We start from the raw sequence: 17,534 nt of genomic DNA on the forward strand, positions 1-17,534 counted from the left end.
TACTGTACTTATACCCTTGCTGCAGTTTAAGCCCATTGCTTCTTGTTCTATCCTTATAGGCTAAGGTGGATGGGGTGGATCACTCCAACTGTCCTGCTCTGGACAGTTCCCCCTATCCCCTGAAGCTCTGGTACTGGCCACTGTAATAGCCAGGATACTTGGCTAGATGGACCATTGGTCTGACCAGTATGGCAGTTCTTATATTCCTTTAGCCCATATGTGTGTTGCCCACTGTTTTGTATTTGACTTATTGCTACCATCTTGTACCATATTTAAACCTGTGAACTAGAAATGAAAAGTTTTGTATCCTATTCCCAGTCCTGTTAAGCCATCAAGTCCTTATCATCGATATCTGTTTATTTCAAAGCATGTGATGAAGGTTAAAAAGATACTTAGTTTAAGTAAGTTTTCTTTCACTATGAGATTTACTATTTGTGTGCAGGCACCTGGCTTTATGGAAAACAGCATCAAGCCCTTCTGAAGAAGCAGCAGAACTGGAGAAGAAACTTCCCAATAGAAATGAAAAATTGGGGAACTTTTGGCAGTATCCTTACAATCAAAGTTAACAGAGAGATAAGTTACTATGTTTAAACTTGAAGAGCAGGGATAGTCATGTTTGCCGTTTATCTAATTTCCCATTTAAACCAACTGTTCTAGTGGCAATGATCCCATCTGTAGATTGAGAGAAGCCCAACACCTACATAGAAAGGAAGATGGCTGCACAGTTATGAACGGTTGGTTTCTATCAGTATGGAAATGTAAGAACTGTCTGAGGAGGACGCCAACGTTGTCAGCAACCTAAAGACAGGCAACTAACTCCACATGAACACCCTATTCTGGGGCCTGATTTTCAGGGTTGCTGACCTGCAACAGAAGTCAGGTGCTTGGCCTCTCTGAAAATCAGGCCAGTTATTCAGGATTTAGACACCTAACTTTTGGCCTCCAAATCTGAAAACATATTTGCCTATTGGTTAAAAATCTGAAATGATGAATGAGGTGTAGGAGTGCTATGGAGTCATTTACATTCCAACCCAAAAACAACTTCCTTGTCATAACTTTGAAATAGGGATAAAAAGGGCTCAACTCATCAAAGTTTCTCTTGGCATCATAACATCTCTCTCTTTCTGATCTTGCTTGTCCCTGTATTCATCCTGGAGCTAAAGAGAAGCGTTGTGTAGCTATTAGAATGAGGGTCATCCATTCTTGGCTAACTCCTTTCTTTTACAGAGTTGCACAACCTTGAGAGCATGATTGAAGGATGCCCATTTATATCTGGAAGATACTTTAATGAATCACAAACTCCTATTCCTTATACAATGAAGGCACAATGTGTCCTTGTTTATGAATAAGAGCATACAACATTCACAACAAAATGTACTGCATCACATTTTATAAATAGGATAATAAGAAATGTACTTCCAGTTCACTTGTTTCAATCCCAATCAATTATCAGATTGAAGAAGGATTGTCTAAAAGTCAGCACACACCCCTATTGAATGGGAGAGAGAAACTCAGTGAAGCTGAAAGAAACCTGTGGTATTCGTATACAGCTAATTGGATAGGAGTTTGCTAATGATAGGGCAGCAAAATAACAAAGGCGATTCTGGGTAGCATACGCAGTGGCTTCCTGGGTGACCGAGAAGGTGAATCCCTTCTCTATGTGGTGGTGGTAAGACTGCCCCTAGAATATACTGTCTGCAGTGCTGGGCAACTCAGCACTAGAAATATGCAGACAAAAGTATTGGAAATACAGAAAAAGATGGGAACGGTGATTAAGGGGCTGGAGGGACTGACCTATGAGGAAAGGAGCTAAACATGAACCAATACAGGTTGGCCAAACAGTGAGTAACGGTGGACATACACACTGTGCACAAGTGTCTGAAAGATGCAAACACCGAGAGGGAACAGGAATTGTCTAGGCTGGTAGATTAGGGCTTAATGAAAATGTCCTGACAGTGAGATCTGTGAGGGTGTAAAATAGTCTCTCTAAGGCAATGATGGAAGCTTCATGGCTTGAGACATTTCACACTGGACAAGAAAAACTACAGAATAGTGTATTGGACATGGAATAATCCTGCAGGGCCCCAGAGGTGCTTGAAAGGGATAAGGCCACGATCCAGTCAAACTCGCCATGCCCTAACTTCCTTAATGAGGAAGCTATGATTATTTCAAGACGACAAACAATGTGCGGGGAGAGCCCAGTCCCCTACCCATTTGGTGTGACAGTATGATGCTACAGCACCTTGCATTAGCTAGCACCTTCCACCTGCAAAAGTCACAGATAAATCTTGGACTGGAGTTTTGTACTTGGGATTCTGAGTCATTTTCTACAATGCACAGGATAAAGGATGTATTCAGGTTCCTAATCTGTGCATTTCTCCTCGAAGACAAGGACTCCTCCCCAAGATTGTTCAGTTGCTATGAAACGCTCATGAAATAGAAATGGACTCCAGTGAGCTGGTAAGGCTTTAGGTACTTCAAAGCACTGGAGTTGGGTTCACAGGGCTGGTGTAGACTGACAGGGAAAATAAAAACCCTTTGGAGCAATGGGACAGAGAAGAGCTCTGGACTTGTCAGGCTTTGGGGACAGCAGGCGATTTGATTTGGAAGGAGGGAAGGGTGAGTGCTAATGGGGAAGAGTCAATGACTGCCTGGAGGAGGCTAATTATTCCAGGAACGGTCTGTGGTTCAGGGTATGTGCAGAACCAGTAACAGAATGGCTGACAACTATGCACCTCTGAACACAGAGTAAACTCTGTAATATCTTCGCTCACTAGCACTATATTGGACTATGGGAGGTAAGCCTCTACACAGAGACATTAATAGAAAATGGTCTTTTTTACATTTGTTACATTCAAGCTATAGGTTTTTTCTCGTACATTTACTTCGCTCACTCTTTACAGCAATTTCTTTCAGCAGATTTCCCTGTGTTTCTGGGAGTTAGGGGAAGGGGAAGAGAGAGTGAATGGCAAACAGGGGAACAACAACAAAGGAGCAGATAAAAAAAAGAGATGAATAAGTTAAAGGGCTGTGAAGAAAACCTAAGGTACTGAACCATCCCACCAGACCCCCAGAGCATCCCTGGTGAGAGCCGTCAGGGACAGATCTGGCTGCTTCTCTTGCCACTGTGCCCCTTCTTTGCCAGGAGGGAGCACCTGAGTAACCCAAGGAAAGCAGAGTGCCGCAGAAGGAAGCGCAGCAGGGGGAAGTGAATGCAAATACTGGTGCTGTGCAGAGTTCTGACTGAATTTAGAATTTCAATTGGATTCTTGTGTCACATCATCCATCACACAGACACCAGCAGAGACGGAAGTTAAATAATAAAACAAACAGCTGTCTGCTGCCTAAGGCACATTGGACTCTTACTAAGTTTAGTTTGCGATTTGTTCAGACCAGTGCACTGAACAGCGACCTTATAATGGCTCCTTTAGCCGTACCAACAAAAGGCTTCTCCCCTTCCTTCCAAGTGCCAGCTGTATCCTACTACATACGCCGGACGTATATTCAAAGGGCACTGTGTGAGTGAGTCTCTGTCCCTGAAAGGACATGAACGGAAGGTCTGTGGATCTCAAAGCAGAAGCACTATCCTTTCAGCTAAGCAACAGTAACACCGGCTTCTTTGCAGCTCCTTCCAGCTACAGGAGGCAAAAACCTTGTGAGTTACAGGAAATGCTGCACTATGTATTATCTGTTGTTGAGCTGATGCACCGTAAAACCCACTAGTGTTCAATAGCTCTTTCCGGTAGCATGGATCTAGCTGGTGCTACCTTAGGTTGCAGTCTCAAGCAGGTGGAATACGGGCTCAGGCTGCAAGGATATTTTTTCATCCTATGCGGTTACCAGACTCTATTGACTTATTTATAGTAAGCAAATTTAAAGGAGGGAAATGAAGTTCAAAGGTCTGAACGAAACAATTATAAAAGCACAGAGATTATGTGCAAACTGTGGGAGGGAAAACTGGATGAGAGGGAAGAGAATCTGCTACAAGGCTGCTTGAGATCTTCCAAACACTGATCAAATGAGCTGCTAGAAGGCATGTGTTTATACATCATAACAACAATAATGAAAAATTCTGCAGCTGGGCTAATAACTTGCGAATACCAAACCCCAGCTCAATGCAGTTTGCAGCGACTCAGATCGGATATGCCAAGCACTGACTATGCATCGTGCCTCTCTGTCTAACTTTATTCTGACTTGCTAAAAGACACAACACAACACACACAAAAAGAAGAAGAAAATTAATTAGCGCCATCTAGCACTTCTGAACAACCCAACAATAATGAACCAGGATAAAAAGGCCAGCAATCCTTGACTATCACATACAATCCAGCACTCATGTGCAAGCCCACCATAAATAACCAGCATGCACAGACCAACTGTTCTAAAAAACCCTCTAACAGCCAACTAATATCACTGCACATTCTAAGAATGTGATGAGAATTCAGTTTGAAACTTCCAAGGGACTTTACTAAGCATACACTAGTAAGATGAAATATTTGAAAACTGTACAGGAGTTCTAGGACAAAGGTTGAACCCCACTTTCCTGGACTATGATTTGCCACATATTCTGCACTGAAATATTTTCAAACAAAAACCTAATCATCAACATAGGATTTCTTTCGCTCCTGTGACATCCGTTATTCATGTAGCAGTCAGCATTCTTTGCTCCTCACTGCCTGTGAATAGCTTCATGTCCAAAACATCATCTCATTTCAGGAAACACTAAGAAATCTCACTCTCATTAGCTGTCTCTGGGTGTAGGGGATGTTTAAACAGTTATCACCTTTATGTTGCTGAACAGTTATCGAGAGAAAAAAAATCATCTCACAGCTCTGAATAAATACCTATTAATTTGAAGACATCCGCGTCACTTTCAGACAAAGAGCAGAGAAAGTTATAGATCACTTTCTAGAGGCAATGAAAGCCAGAGCCATACAAATCTCGATAGAACAAAACACAGTACGAAATGTCATGTCACGTCACCTTACCTGAAGAAGCCAGTAGCACCTTCTGTGGAAAGTGGGGATGATGGACGAATGGACATAACAGCCGTATAGGCACTAGGGAGAAAAAGGAGATACAGCGTTACTGAAGGAAATCACTGTTCAGACAGTAACCAAAGGTTAGAAGAAAGGTAAGCCTGCTCCAGGGACTGGCCTGGTATCTACAGTACATTATATGCTATGTTATGTTGGTATTTACTAAAATCAATACCTTGAATAGATCTTGCTGGTAAAACAGAGTACCAGATCAAATTACACCTATACTTTAGAATGGTACCTCATTAACATTTACACAGGTTTAAAGCATTAATAAACTAGAGTTTTACATCCCTCCCTGCTTTACACTTTGAGAACCTGTGGCATAGAATTCTCAGATTATTTCAAGTAGAAACAATCAACATGAGATGACAACTAGGGAGGCAGTGTGGCGTAGTGGATAGAGCACTGGACTGGGATTCAGGAGACGTGGGCTCTATTTCTGGTTCTACCACTGGCCTGCTGGGTAACCTTGGGCAAGTCACCTCCACTATCTGTGGATCAGTTCCCCCTCTGTAAAATGGGGGTGATGCGAAAGCGACCTGCTGGTGCAAAGTGCTCTATAAAAAGGTTGTGCTACATCCGCCTGCACTGACTGACTCACAGAAAAGTTATTCGTGCCTCATCTTCATAAGAACTGAATTCACCCAAACTGTAGAGAAAAACCAATTGTTAGAAGAATTCCAGTCAGGTTCCTACAATAAATGGGAATTTGAAGCGAGGCCAGGGAAGGCACAGCATCGTTCAGTTACAATTAACAGAGCCAAGTAAAAACCCTCTGCAAACCTCACACCAAGCTCTCCTCGCTAACACCTCACTGGGGCTCTGAGTCGGTTGTCAGTTCCAGTTCTAAATTCCATTGGTCAGGAATCTATAAGCTGGCCAAAACATGCCATGTAAATTCACACTGGCCCAGAGGATCCGCTAAAGCCTCATGTGACAGGCCCCCGGGGTGAATCAGGAGGGAGCTAGAAGAAGGGTGTTCTTGGGAGACATCCTGGGACCATTGAACTCAATAGTAAAATCCCATTGACTTCAGTTGGGCCAGGATTTCAGCATTGGTGAGGTGAGGATCCTTGGCGCTAGAGCTCAATTCCTGCCTTCATTGGCTTTCCAACGTCCACATTTGTTAACCATCAGGTCATGCAGCAAGACGTGCTTCTCCGTGCAGGGTCTGGATAGGGCTGGCAGGTGGAGATTGGGGTGAAGAGAGGGTTTTGGTTACGTGTACTTGAGAGGGTTCCTTATGTTGAACATTGTTCCTGCACCCAAAGCACTAGGGAGGGTTGAGTGAAGCAATAAATACATAAAAATGTTACATGACCATTTCCTTTGGCTTCCACTACACAGAAACCCCTCAGAGATGCACGCTTATTACCAGATATGTTACTGAAATCAAATGACTTGATTTTCTAAATCAGCATCACAAAGCTGGAGCCATTGCCTTCAAAACCACTTATTAAACTACCTAGATTCTCCTAATAACCACTTAAGTGATAAGCTACTGTATTTACTCAAAGCTCAGACATCTAGACAAGGTCAGAGCAAATAACACTGCACTGTATTACCATGACTCCAGGCATGCAACAAAGAAGCTGGTTTGGTCTGTATTTTTCCATCTTTTGTTTCAAGATTATTCTTTTTTTAAACTCTCCTTCATAACATATCCCACAGAAAAAAATCAATGGATTTGGCTTTAAAAATTTCACAATACGTTATTTTACACATAAAATGCCAAAATGACATTTTGTTAATGAAGTTGATTTGAATCTTACTTGTATGGGAATGGGAATCAATGAGGCTAAGGGATTTTGGTTGCAAGAAAATCAGATTTCCAATACGCTAGAACTTTTAACATTGCTGTCAGTTGTGAGCTAAACCCAGGACAAACCAACTAACCAACCAAAGCTGAATTAATTTCAAAGATCCCTGTACAATTCCTGTCCAAACTGTATTTATTAAGAAAGCAATATTCTTTTCTGGCGTCTTTGGCTTTTAATGGAGAGAGGGAGTATGATATTACACTCCCTCCTACTGAAGAAGATTCTTGTTGTGACATTTTCCCTTAAATGGTAGATTGCATCCACTGACCAACCTGCTTGCAGATTTCATGAGCTATTTTCCCTTGAGTGGTCATGTGCCTCTCAGCAGTATCAGTATTTCTACAACTAAAGGGGGAGGGGAGGGAACAATCCAATTTCTCCTGGTCGTGGATTTTTTTAAACTAATTTTTAATTTTTGCATTTTATTCTACAGATTGTGTTGACTAGAATAATACTTGGCCATTATACACCACTTTACTTCTTCCAAGTGCTGGATAAATGTTAACTAATTAACTCTCACATCTGAGGGTTAATAGTCCCCATCATATAAGGAACTGAGACTCATTGAGGTTAGCCCAGTTTACAGTGGGAAACTCTTGTCAGCAAGAGCCCCCTCACACAGGTAATGAAAATAGTTTTACTGCTAGTATAAAAGGAGAAAAAGGAGAAAAAATGGTTTCCACCACTACTCCCAGAAGTGAGATTGAAACTTGGCTGAAATAGCATCTGTTGGTTATTTAATGATGCTGACCCTGCTGAGGAGCACACCATATTGTTTTCGTAGGGGATACTAACCCTCGGGCTGTTCTTTTTATTTACTCAGTGATGGAGTCATCCAACAATGAGATATTTAGAATCCAGCGAACATTTCCCATCAAATGAGAAGAAACTTTAAGATAGGAGAATAAAAGCCTGTCAGCTTCCCTTTAATGCAATGTCAGGGCAAGGAAGAGTTTCCTCTTTACAGCAGATATTCAAAGTCACCTCTGTGGTGCTGTGTTTTGCGGGAGGATGGTGCTGAAATTGCATACAAAAGGCAAGCAGGATCTTATTTCAGTCTGAAATAAATATACCAACCAAAGGGGAGTAAATCAGCAGCGTTAGAGAATATCACATCTTCTTGAACTGAAAAATACTGTTGAACATTCCCTGCCCTGTCTCTAAGCTCCAGCTTCCCTGACACTTAGCCCATCTCACTGACACATGAACAGAAAATGCAACTGTCTGTTCATTAAGACCATAAAGCTCATTCTGCCTGATGCCAATAACATGGGAAGGTTTTTATGAACATCAAGAAGAGACCAAGTGCTTTACAGTACTCTCTTTAACACATCTAACATCTGGGGAAAACCCAAGGCCCTTTAATGGGACACACAAAATGAGAACTAGAATTTCTGTAGGATTAGTTTAACAGGCTAACCGTGCCTTGCTCCTGCAGTTGCTGAGTACCCTATGGAGTCATGGGAGTGGAGGGGTACTCAGCAACTTGTAGGATTGGGCCCAAAGTGTGTCCCACTGTCCAATGAGTAGAAGAGTCCCCAGTTCAGTCTATTGATTCATTTGATATAAGGAGATAATGAGCTTGAATGGTATCTCTTTTCATTTGCAAATAAATCCTGGTTTATATCCTTGGTTGAGACGAAGAACCGAAACGGGATTAATTTAGAAGAATCCATACTGGCTCACTAAAATTTAAAAGAAACCATATTGACCCATAGAACTGTGCTCCTGCCATGCTGCATGTAAATATCTATCTTTAACTACAATTGGCAACATGAGACTTCCCAGCATATAGCTTTGTTCCAAATTTTCCTAGTCCTAATTTCTCAACAATTAATGAAAAATAGGATTTCTGCCCTGTGCAATGTTGTGTTAGAGAAAAGAAGGCTGTAACAGCAAAGCACTCAAATCCTGAGAAGGAACTGATGTGAGTGCATGCCAGGTGGGAGAAGAAGGGATGTGGTATTCAGTGACAGATGATCTATACAACAGAATTAGCACTGGCTTCTGCCTTCCAGCTACAGTTCAGACATCAAGGTATGAATAATAGCTACATACATATGTATAGATTGGCTATGTTTAAAGGGAGGGATTTTGCACCAAGATTACAAAGAATGACAATAGCTGAGAAGACAGCACAAATGCTGCAGACGCCTGGATTTTGGTTACTACACTTTGGGTTCTTTTAACGGTTTTGGCAAACAAGCTTAGCTCCCTTTAGTGCCAAAACATTTTAAATATTAAAACTGTTAGAAACTATATGTTATAAATATTTTAAAATGAGCAGTCCCATGTAAATATTAGCAACATTTGGATGACATAAACTAAAGGACTAAGAGACAGCAAATTCACCCGCTGAACATTTGCATCATCTCTATAATGGTGAAATAAATATCAGAACTGAGTAAGTTATCAGGTTCTTTACAGGGCTTATTTTTAATTCCTTTTTAAATAGTTGCCTCTTCTCTCTCTTTCAGGCTCCTTCACCCCAGAAGTTCTAGTGACGGTAGAAGGCTCCACCCAGCGGCTCCAACACACCAGCACCTGCCATATTCTCATGATTTTGAGCTGAATTTGGTTTGCAACCTGGACCACCCCAGTCTGTCTTAGTGACCGAATCCCACAATCATGAGTGTGCAATAGAAGCCTGTGCCCCAGAGTCTACCAGACTTGTACATGCACGTCCACTGATCTCGCCCATGGTCTAGAGTTTGGGCCCAAGCTTATTGGCTGCTAGTCTCTCTCATTTTGAGCTTACTGATCTGCAGACAGGGGCCTGGCCTTGGCTCTTTCCCTTGATTGTTTCCCTGCCTCCAGGAGCTATCCTGCTGTGGGCATTTCTACCAGAAGTTGTCTGTCAGTCACAGTTAATTGCTTCCTATGTCCCTGTCTTCTCCACCAGTTTTTTCAGGATTAGAGGGCTCCCTTTCTGCTTTCAGCTGGTTAAGAACACATTGCATCATTCTCATGCCCGCCGTCAGTTCTCCGAAGTCTGATTCCTGTTTTCTTGTAGCAGCAGTAACTTCCAGTTCAGTGCCGTGCACCTGGGCCCCCTCCTTCTGCTGCTTTTATGGCTAGTTCTAGCTCTGCAGCAACCCTAATGGCCTCTTCCAGTTCTTCAGGTTTCTCCTTCTAATGTGCTACCCAGATCTCTCTCCCAGCCGTATGGGCCACTGAATCCTGCATTTAGTCTTCGCAGTCTGGGAAGTGGTGAGGCATCGGTAAACGGCCAAAATCGCTGAGAGAGTCTCCTTTTCATTGTGTCCAGCCATTGAAGGCTGCTCAGTTCCACTCTGCATCTGTGGTTTGATCCACAGAGTTTTGCAGGGCAGCCTTGACAGAGGTGTATTTGCCTTGGGAATCGTGTGTCCATCTTTCAAACACCTCCTGGGCTTTGCCTTGCAGCAGCGGGCCAAAAATCCAGCTTGGTGGCCTCATTCCAGCCATCTAGTCGGGCAGCTCATTCAAAATGGCTGATCCAGCTGGCACAGCCTTGGCCACCCCCTCTCTATGCTTCAGGCATGAAGATTGGCTGCCATAGCTCTCTGCTTCCACGGGCCTATTTCCACTCTCGGGGCTCAGGGGTAAAACATCAGTCAACAGGGTTGTTAATTTCTGCCCACCAAGTAGTCCTCTGACACCTTGTCACTATGGCACCTTACCCCTAAACCCTGCCAACCAAATTCACCAGCTGGGCAAATTACACTGCCACCCTGGTGGGTCCCACTAACCACTCAGACACATGGCTAAAGTAAAATGGTATTTTACTATGGCTGGCAAGAAAGGGGAAGGTTCAAATACCCTAGGAATAGTAGCTTAAACAGTTACAACTCAAAGTGAAAAATAACATTTCTTGTTTGGGCCCCTGGGGAGCACTCCAGTTGAGGGTTAGGGCTCTACAGGCCTACTGCTTGGGATGCCCTCTTTAATCCAGTCTTCTATTAAAAGCAAATGGGAACTTGGAGGTTTCCTGTCCAGGATCAGTTAGTGGTGTGTCCGATAGGGACCACTCCACAGTGGCTCCCTGCCCCGTCTCTGCTGCTTCTCCACAAGTCCTGCAAAGGCTTGAAACTGGCAGCGATGTCCAGCAGTGACACTCTGCCCCATCCTGGTGGATGAAGACCTGGTATCAGATATTCATGCCTTCGTCACCTTTCAGCTGGACTACAGAAATGTGATATACCTGCGCATGAAGCCTGCAGTGCTTAAGAAACTCCAACTAGTATAAAACCCTGCAGTGTCTCTCCTCGGTAACACAAAGTACATCACACCTCCACTCTACACTGGCTTCCCATTGAATTGCGAATGAAATTCAAGGTCTCAGTCCTTAACTTCAAAGCACTCCATGGCCTGGGCCCAAGATACCTAAAAGACTGTTGGCAGGTCAAGGACAAAGACTGTAAAGCTCATCTGTGTGGAAGACAGAACCTTCTCCAGGTGCAGTCCAAGACTGCGGAATGAACTCCCTCAGGAACTCCGGGCCATCACAAATCACACCCCTTTCCGCTCCCAGTGCAAAGTATGTTTCTTTAACCTTACCGTCTCTAAACACACAGCAACAGGTAGAGTTTATTTAATAATGACATCATCATAATAAAACCATACCTAAACAAGACATTCCAATGCACAGACTTCTCCTTCTGGGGAGAGGATGAGAAAAACAACATGTGACAAGCGTGTAGTCATGTTGCTTACTGCACTACTGGAAGATGCTCAGATATATGGTATACAAACTAATACAGAATAGAATAAAATAGAATAGACAGTTTCCTGGCGGTTCCCCTGTGCATCCACCTTCCCTGGTGTTCCTGGTTTGCCATGCCGCCACTGCTTCACCAAGTGCCAGATTAGTTCCTGGGTCAAGGTCTTCCCACAGAGTTCCTGCTCACCAGGGCCGGCTCCAGGCACCAGCTTGGCAAGAGGTGCTGGGGGCAGCCACTCCGGAGAGGGGCGGCAGGTCCAGCTATTCAGCGGCAATTCAGCGGATGGTCCCTCATTCCTGCTCGGAGCGAAGGACCTTCTGCCGAATTGCCGCCGCAGATCGCGATTGCGGGGGGGTTTTTTGTTTTTGGTTTTTTTGACTGCTTGGGGCAGCCAAAACCCTGGAGCCGGCCCTGCTGCTCACTCCCTGCTATTTGGGCTGGGCAAGGGGATGTGCCTTCATGTCTACCCTGGAGGATCATAAATCAGTAGTCAGAGCATTGATGGGAATGGTAGTTCCCTGCTTGAGCAGATTCATGGCAGAAGCACTGCCTCTCTCAAACATTTCCTTTGGTATTTCCATTCCTGAACTTAGTTCAGGGGAATCTAGAAAGCAAGACTGGACCAAATGGGAATTCTGTTCACACTGAATTATGTTCTTTGGTTTTAAGAAGATAAAAACTCTTCCTGTGGCAGATTCAGTTCCACTGGCATTTTACTCAGCTCCAGCAGAAATATATCAAGCACTATGGGAACAGTCCAAGTAGGTGCCCCAGAGCATTGGAGATGTAAGGTTTCCAGGTGGCTCCATTCTCAGGGGTCTGCTCTGTGAAAAGTGGGGGCTAAGTGGTCCCTGAAGGGGTTGTTGTTGGGTTACTGTGCTTTAAAAAGGGGGGCTGTAGCATGGAAGTTGCTCAACTATTTTCTATTAAAGAAAACTTTCAGGTTATATTTGTTTTTCTTGATTTTAAAATTTCTTTCCATCTGTAAAACTGTCCCTAAATATGGTAAAACTCAGTAATATTTTAAACTTATATTAACTAAGACACAAGCAAATGGGTATTACAAAATCCTATCATTAGATCTTGTTCAAATTGTCTTTAATATCTTTTTCTCCCAGATATGGATATCACGGCATAACTACTAATGTTACGGAGAGGGGTGGAATCCAGGTTTTATCTGCACTTGTTTGGGTGCCCCGAATAATTTACTTAGCACTCTATTATGCCTGAGTAATGCCGGTTCTCCAATCTACATGGCAATAAAACCTGGATAGCACCCTGCACCGTGACATATTCTCTCTTTGCATAATCTCTCTAATAGAGGAATTGACCATTTTATCCCAATACAAAAGGTTTCACAAATCTTGATTTATAATCCTTCAGCATCGCAGGAACCTTCAGAAACTAAGAAAATACTTTGCAAACAATAAGATTGCCAGGCTTGGCCTCATTAGCATGCCCCATAACAGGATTAGTGCGAAGGAAAACCCAGGTTCAGGTGTGCATTAAAAACGCATGCTTATCAGTGAATGTACTAAGAGGCTGGCTGTTGTTTCTTCTGTGCAAGATCATCACTCACAAGGTCGACTCGAATTAAAAAGGATTTTATGGGCTGCTAGTTTCCACCATATAGTTATTTTAAAAATACAAATGCTGAAGATTAACAAGGTTTTCAAATATGTCAAGGGTAAATTTGACAAAAAATGAGAAATGAACAAATTCCCCAAAAAACAAATTTAACCCAACCCAACTCTAAGAAAATAATCCAAAGAAAAGCTAAACATTTTAGCATTTTAATCCCACCATTTAGAATGGGAGAAAAACAGACACTGTTTATTTAGGATAATCTCCAACAGAGATTCTGGGATGCATTGCAGGCTCATGTTGTATTAAAAGGTTTTTAAGATATCATTATGCTGACTCAGAATTGGTCTTCTCATTTCAGGCGGTAGCCTATCAGTAGGGTGACCAGACAGCAAGTGTGAAAAATCAGAACAGGGGGTGGGGGGGGGTAACAGGAGCCTATATAAGAAAAAGCCCAAAAAATCGGGACTGTCCCTATAAAATCGGGACATCTGGTCACCCTACCTATCAGGTGGGGAAAAAATTGAGGTGTCCCAAAAAGTTTCCAGGCAATAATTTAACAATCAATATTTCCTGAGAAGCCTGAGAATTAGAAATTGTTATAACTCTATGGTGGCAATGCAAACAATTTATTCAGACCCCTTATAGTGCTGTGATAACCTTATGGGCACCAAATCCAGGCCCCACATGCCCACTGACACAAGGATACTGATCAGTGCTACGTGGGCTCTAAGGGTATGTCTACACTGCAATTAAACACCTGTGGCTGGCCCGTGTCAACTGATTTGGGTTTGGGAGCTCAACCTATGGGGCTGATTAATTGTGGTGTAGACATTTGGGCTCAGGCAGGAGCCTGAGCTCTGGGACCCTTCCCACTCATGGGGTTCGGGAGCCCGGGCTCCTGCCCAAGTCCGAATGTCTACACCACCAGTAAACAGCCCTGCCCAACCCCCATGAGTCTAAGTCCGCTGACAAAGGCTAGCCGCAAGTTTTTAATTACAGTGCTCACATGCTCTGAATGCCCACCAACATTGATTGAGGCCCACCTCCATATCTAGGCCAGGCCTTGTGTGCCAGCTGATACTAACCAGACATGGGCCCTGCTATTGGGAACTAGCATCCGCTCCCTAGTGTTAACTAAGTGACAGTCCCACCACCCCACTGTTGACATTATTCCAGTCCAGGACCCACTAACTCCAACCAGGCCCAAGCACCACATGCTCACTGACACTAACCTGGCTTAGGCCTTGTGTACCTGCCAATGGTAAATGGTTGCCAAGCAACTCATCAACTCAGCCAGGCACAGGCTCCAAAGATTGCTGATGTGAACTAGGCCAAGGCCACACACGCACTAGCACTAACTTGGCCCTGCATGTCTGCTAACTGGTCCCAGGCTCTGCAGGCAACTGATACTAACCTGGCCCAGACCTGACATGACCAAACATGCTAATTTGGCCCAGGGTTTGCTTACCTGCGGATGGGCTGGCACCAGGCCGGATGTGCCCCTAGATACTTGCTGGCCCCAAACTCCATTCCTGTCCCATAACAAGGAGCATGTAATGCAGTAGCACAACACACAGAACAATTTGCTCTTATGTAAGGAGGGCAGCCGCTCCTGCACTTCCCATTTGGGATAGAGCTGCTCTTTGTAATGCTCAGGATCTGCTTTGTAGTAATGCTTCATCTTCAAGATTCAAAGGCTTCATTATTGCAATATATCAGTGGCAGGTCTTTTTCTAGGGATAAATCCGTGTCATGGAGTTGGGGGAGACAAGGCCCTGCACCCCTGGCTTCCTGCGATTCACCATGACTCTCAGCCAGCCAGTAGAACAGAAGGTTTATTTAGACGACAGGAACGCAGTCCAAGACAGGTCTTGCAGGTACAGACAACAGGACCCAGTCAGTCAAGTCCATCTTGGGGGGGGCGAGGGGAGGGAGAGAGGCAGGGAGGCCAGGGCCCCATCTGGCTCTTCTCCATTTCCCCAGCCAGCTCCAAACTGAAACTCCCTCCAGCCGTCTCACTCCCCCCCCCCCCGGCTCTTCCCCCAGCCTTTGTCCAGTTTCCCGGGCAGAGGTGTTACCTGGCCTCCAACCCCCCTCCTGGGTTCTCATGTTACGTGCTCAGGTATCCTCCCTCAAGGCCAGTCTCCCATCCCCAATGGAGACAGTCCCAGCAAAACTCCCCTGCAACCTTCCCAGGTCAATACTCCCCCCACTCAGTATTCAAAGACCACATTAAGAACATTCCCACTTCATCATAATCCGTGTGTATGGAATCAGTGAATAGTAGATACCAAGTAAGTGGTGAACAAGACTACTTTGCCTCCCACTAGATACATAATCTCAGGTATTTCTAAATTGCCAATTATCACAATATCTAAATTGCACTGTCAGCATCAGGTAACTTCAAAGAATTGCTCCTTAAACATGGTACAGTCTCTGGATGCCCTATGTGGGAAGTTTCTTAACTTTCATTAGGTGGACACTGGTGGAATATTTGGGAAAGCTAACACACGGAGCACCGTGTTTCTTCTTTTACGAATTGCTATAGATTAAGGCACTGTAGCTCCAATTCTGGCCAGAGAGATTATGATCCTGCACTCAGATCCCCAACTAGCGGTTGAAATGCCTTGTCCCCGATCACAAGGTCAGAAGTGAGACCTCCACAATGGATTCGTAGCTTATTCCCCCTTCTGTTGTATTTTGCAGAAATGCAAAGGCTGGAAATATTTATGGGTTTAGCTTCTATTTTCATGTAATTGAAGCCAAATGAAGGATGTAAACGGAAAGAGACTTCACAAAAGAAAAACCTCTACATTTAAGCTGAAGTATCACAGGTGGCATTTATTTTTCAGTGGCATTAGGTTAGTAGCAAAGGTCATAGAGCAATTCCACATACAGAAAGCCAACCTTCGTTCTGTCACTGCCTTCAATACAGACAGAGGTCTTAAATTATCATGTGTGGTACCTGCTTAGTCAAAAAAATTGGTTAATATTAACCTGAGATTAGACAAACCAATTAAAATCCCATTCCTTCACCAAAAGATGGGGCTATAGAATTCATTAAGTAGTGAATTGCTTTAAAATTAATTTTAACTAAATGGATTCCAGTTTGATTTAGCCTTAGGTGCTCAGTGATCAGAGTATTCTGAATATTAGTCTGTTCATTGATCAACGCACCAGAATCTAGGTTACATTTAATAGATAATCTTAAATTGTTCCGAAAACAGCACAGAAACTGGCAGAAGAAAATACATCCCTATAACTTAAAATGAAGTTGCTTATGACTTATATTAGAAATTTCCTGAACCACAGTATTTCCTTCTAAGTGGGCTCTAAGATGCTTAGATAGCATGAGTTCCCGGTTAAAAGGGCATAGTTTGGCAGTGTTCAGGCTTACTGTTCTGCTTATCTCCTTATTCTCTTCTGAATCTCCTTAACCAGACAATTATTTTGCAAATTCCTCATGGGATTCATTGATACAATCTAAAACAATATGCAATTTGTTATAAGAAAAGTGTGCAGCTCCGAAAAACCCGCTTGAGGAATTTAAGGTAATACTCATGTTGTGAGAGTCTATCTGCGTGCAGCAATGTTGTCCCTGCGCTGTGATCCCACTAGATCTCACAAGTAGGGTTGGGTCACTACTTGAAATGGAGCTCTTCAAGGAACATCTAGATGCTGCTAGAAGTACTATGGGTTATACAGCAGGTGAAACACCTACATCACCTAAGTGTTATGAGGTGACATTCATTAACATTTGTAAAGCATTTTGAGATCCTTAGATGAAAGGTATCTACAAAGATATCTACAGTAAGGCATTTGATATGGTTGCACATGGGGAATTATTAGCTAAATTGGAAAAGATGGGGATCAATATGAAAATTGAAAGGTGGATAAGGAACTGATTAAAGGGGAGACTACAAAGGGTCATACTGAAAGGTGAACTGTCAGGCTGGAAGGAGGTTACTAGTGGAGTTCCTCAGGGATTGGTTTTGGGACCAATCTTATCTAATCTTTTTATTACTGACCATGGCACAAAAAGTGGGAATGTGCTAATAAAGTTTGCGGATGACACAAAGCTGGGAGGTATTGCTAATACAGAGAAGGACCGGGATAGGAAGATAAAAGTGCAAGGTCATGCATTTAGGAATTAATAACAAGAATTTTGGTTATAAATTGGGGACACATCAGTTGGAAGTAACAGAGGAGGAGAAGGACCTCGGAGTATTGGTTGATCACAGGATGACTATGAGCCGCCAATGTGATATGGCCGTGAAAAAAGCTAATGCGGTCTTGGGATGCATCAGGCGAGGTATTTCCAGTAAAGATAAGGTGGTGTTAGTACCATTATACAAGGCACTGGTGAGACCTCATCTGGAATA

The 17,534-nt window shown here is 43.4% G+C and overlaps 1 protein-coding gene across 9 annotated transcripts in view; it reads right to left on the reverse strand.

Moving 5' to 3' along the window:
• CAMTA1 (calmodulin binding transcription activator 1) overlaps positions 1-17,534 on the reverse strand; it is an 877,916-nt gene that overhangs the window by 368,448 nt on the left and 491,934 nt on the right. For all 9 annotated transcript variants that reach the window (XM_034753730.1, XM_034753728.1, XM_034753726.1 and 6 more), the window contains exon 4: positions 4,989-5,060. In XM_034753730.1, the coding sequence (XP_034609621.1) occupies positions 4,989-5,060 (72 nt within the window). The remainder of the gene's footprint in view (positions 1-4,988; positions 5,061-17,534) is intronic.

Source organism: Trachemys scripta, chromosome 19, assembly GCF_013100865.1.
Source record: "Trachemys scripta elegans isolate TJP31775 chromosome 19, CAS_Tse_1.0, whole genome shotgun sequence".
Classification (NCBI taxonomy): Eukaryota; Metazoa; Chordata; order Testudines; family Emydidae; genus Trachemys; species Trachemys scripta.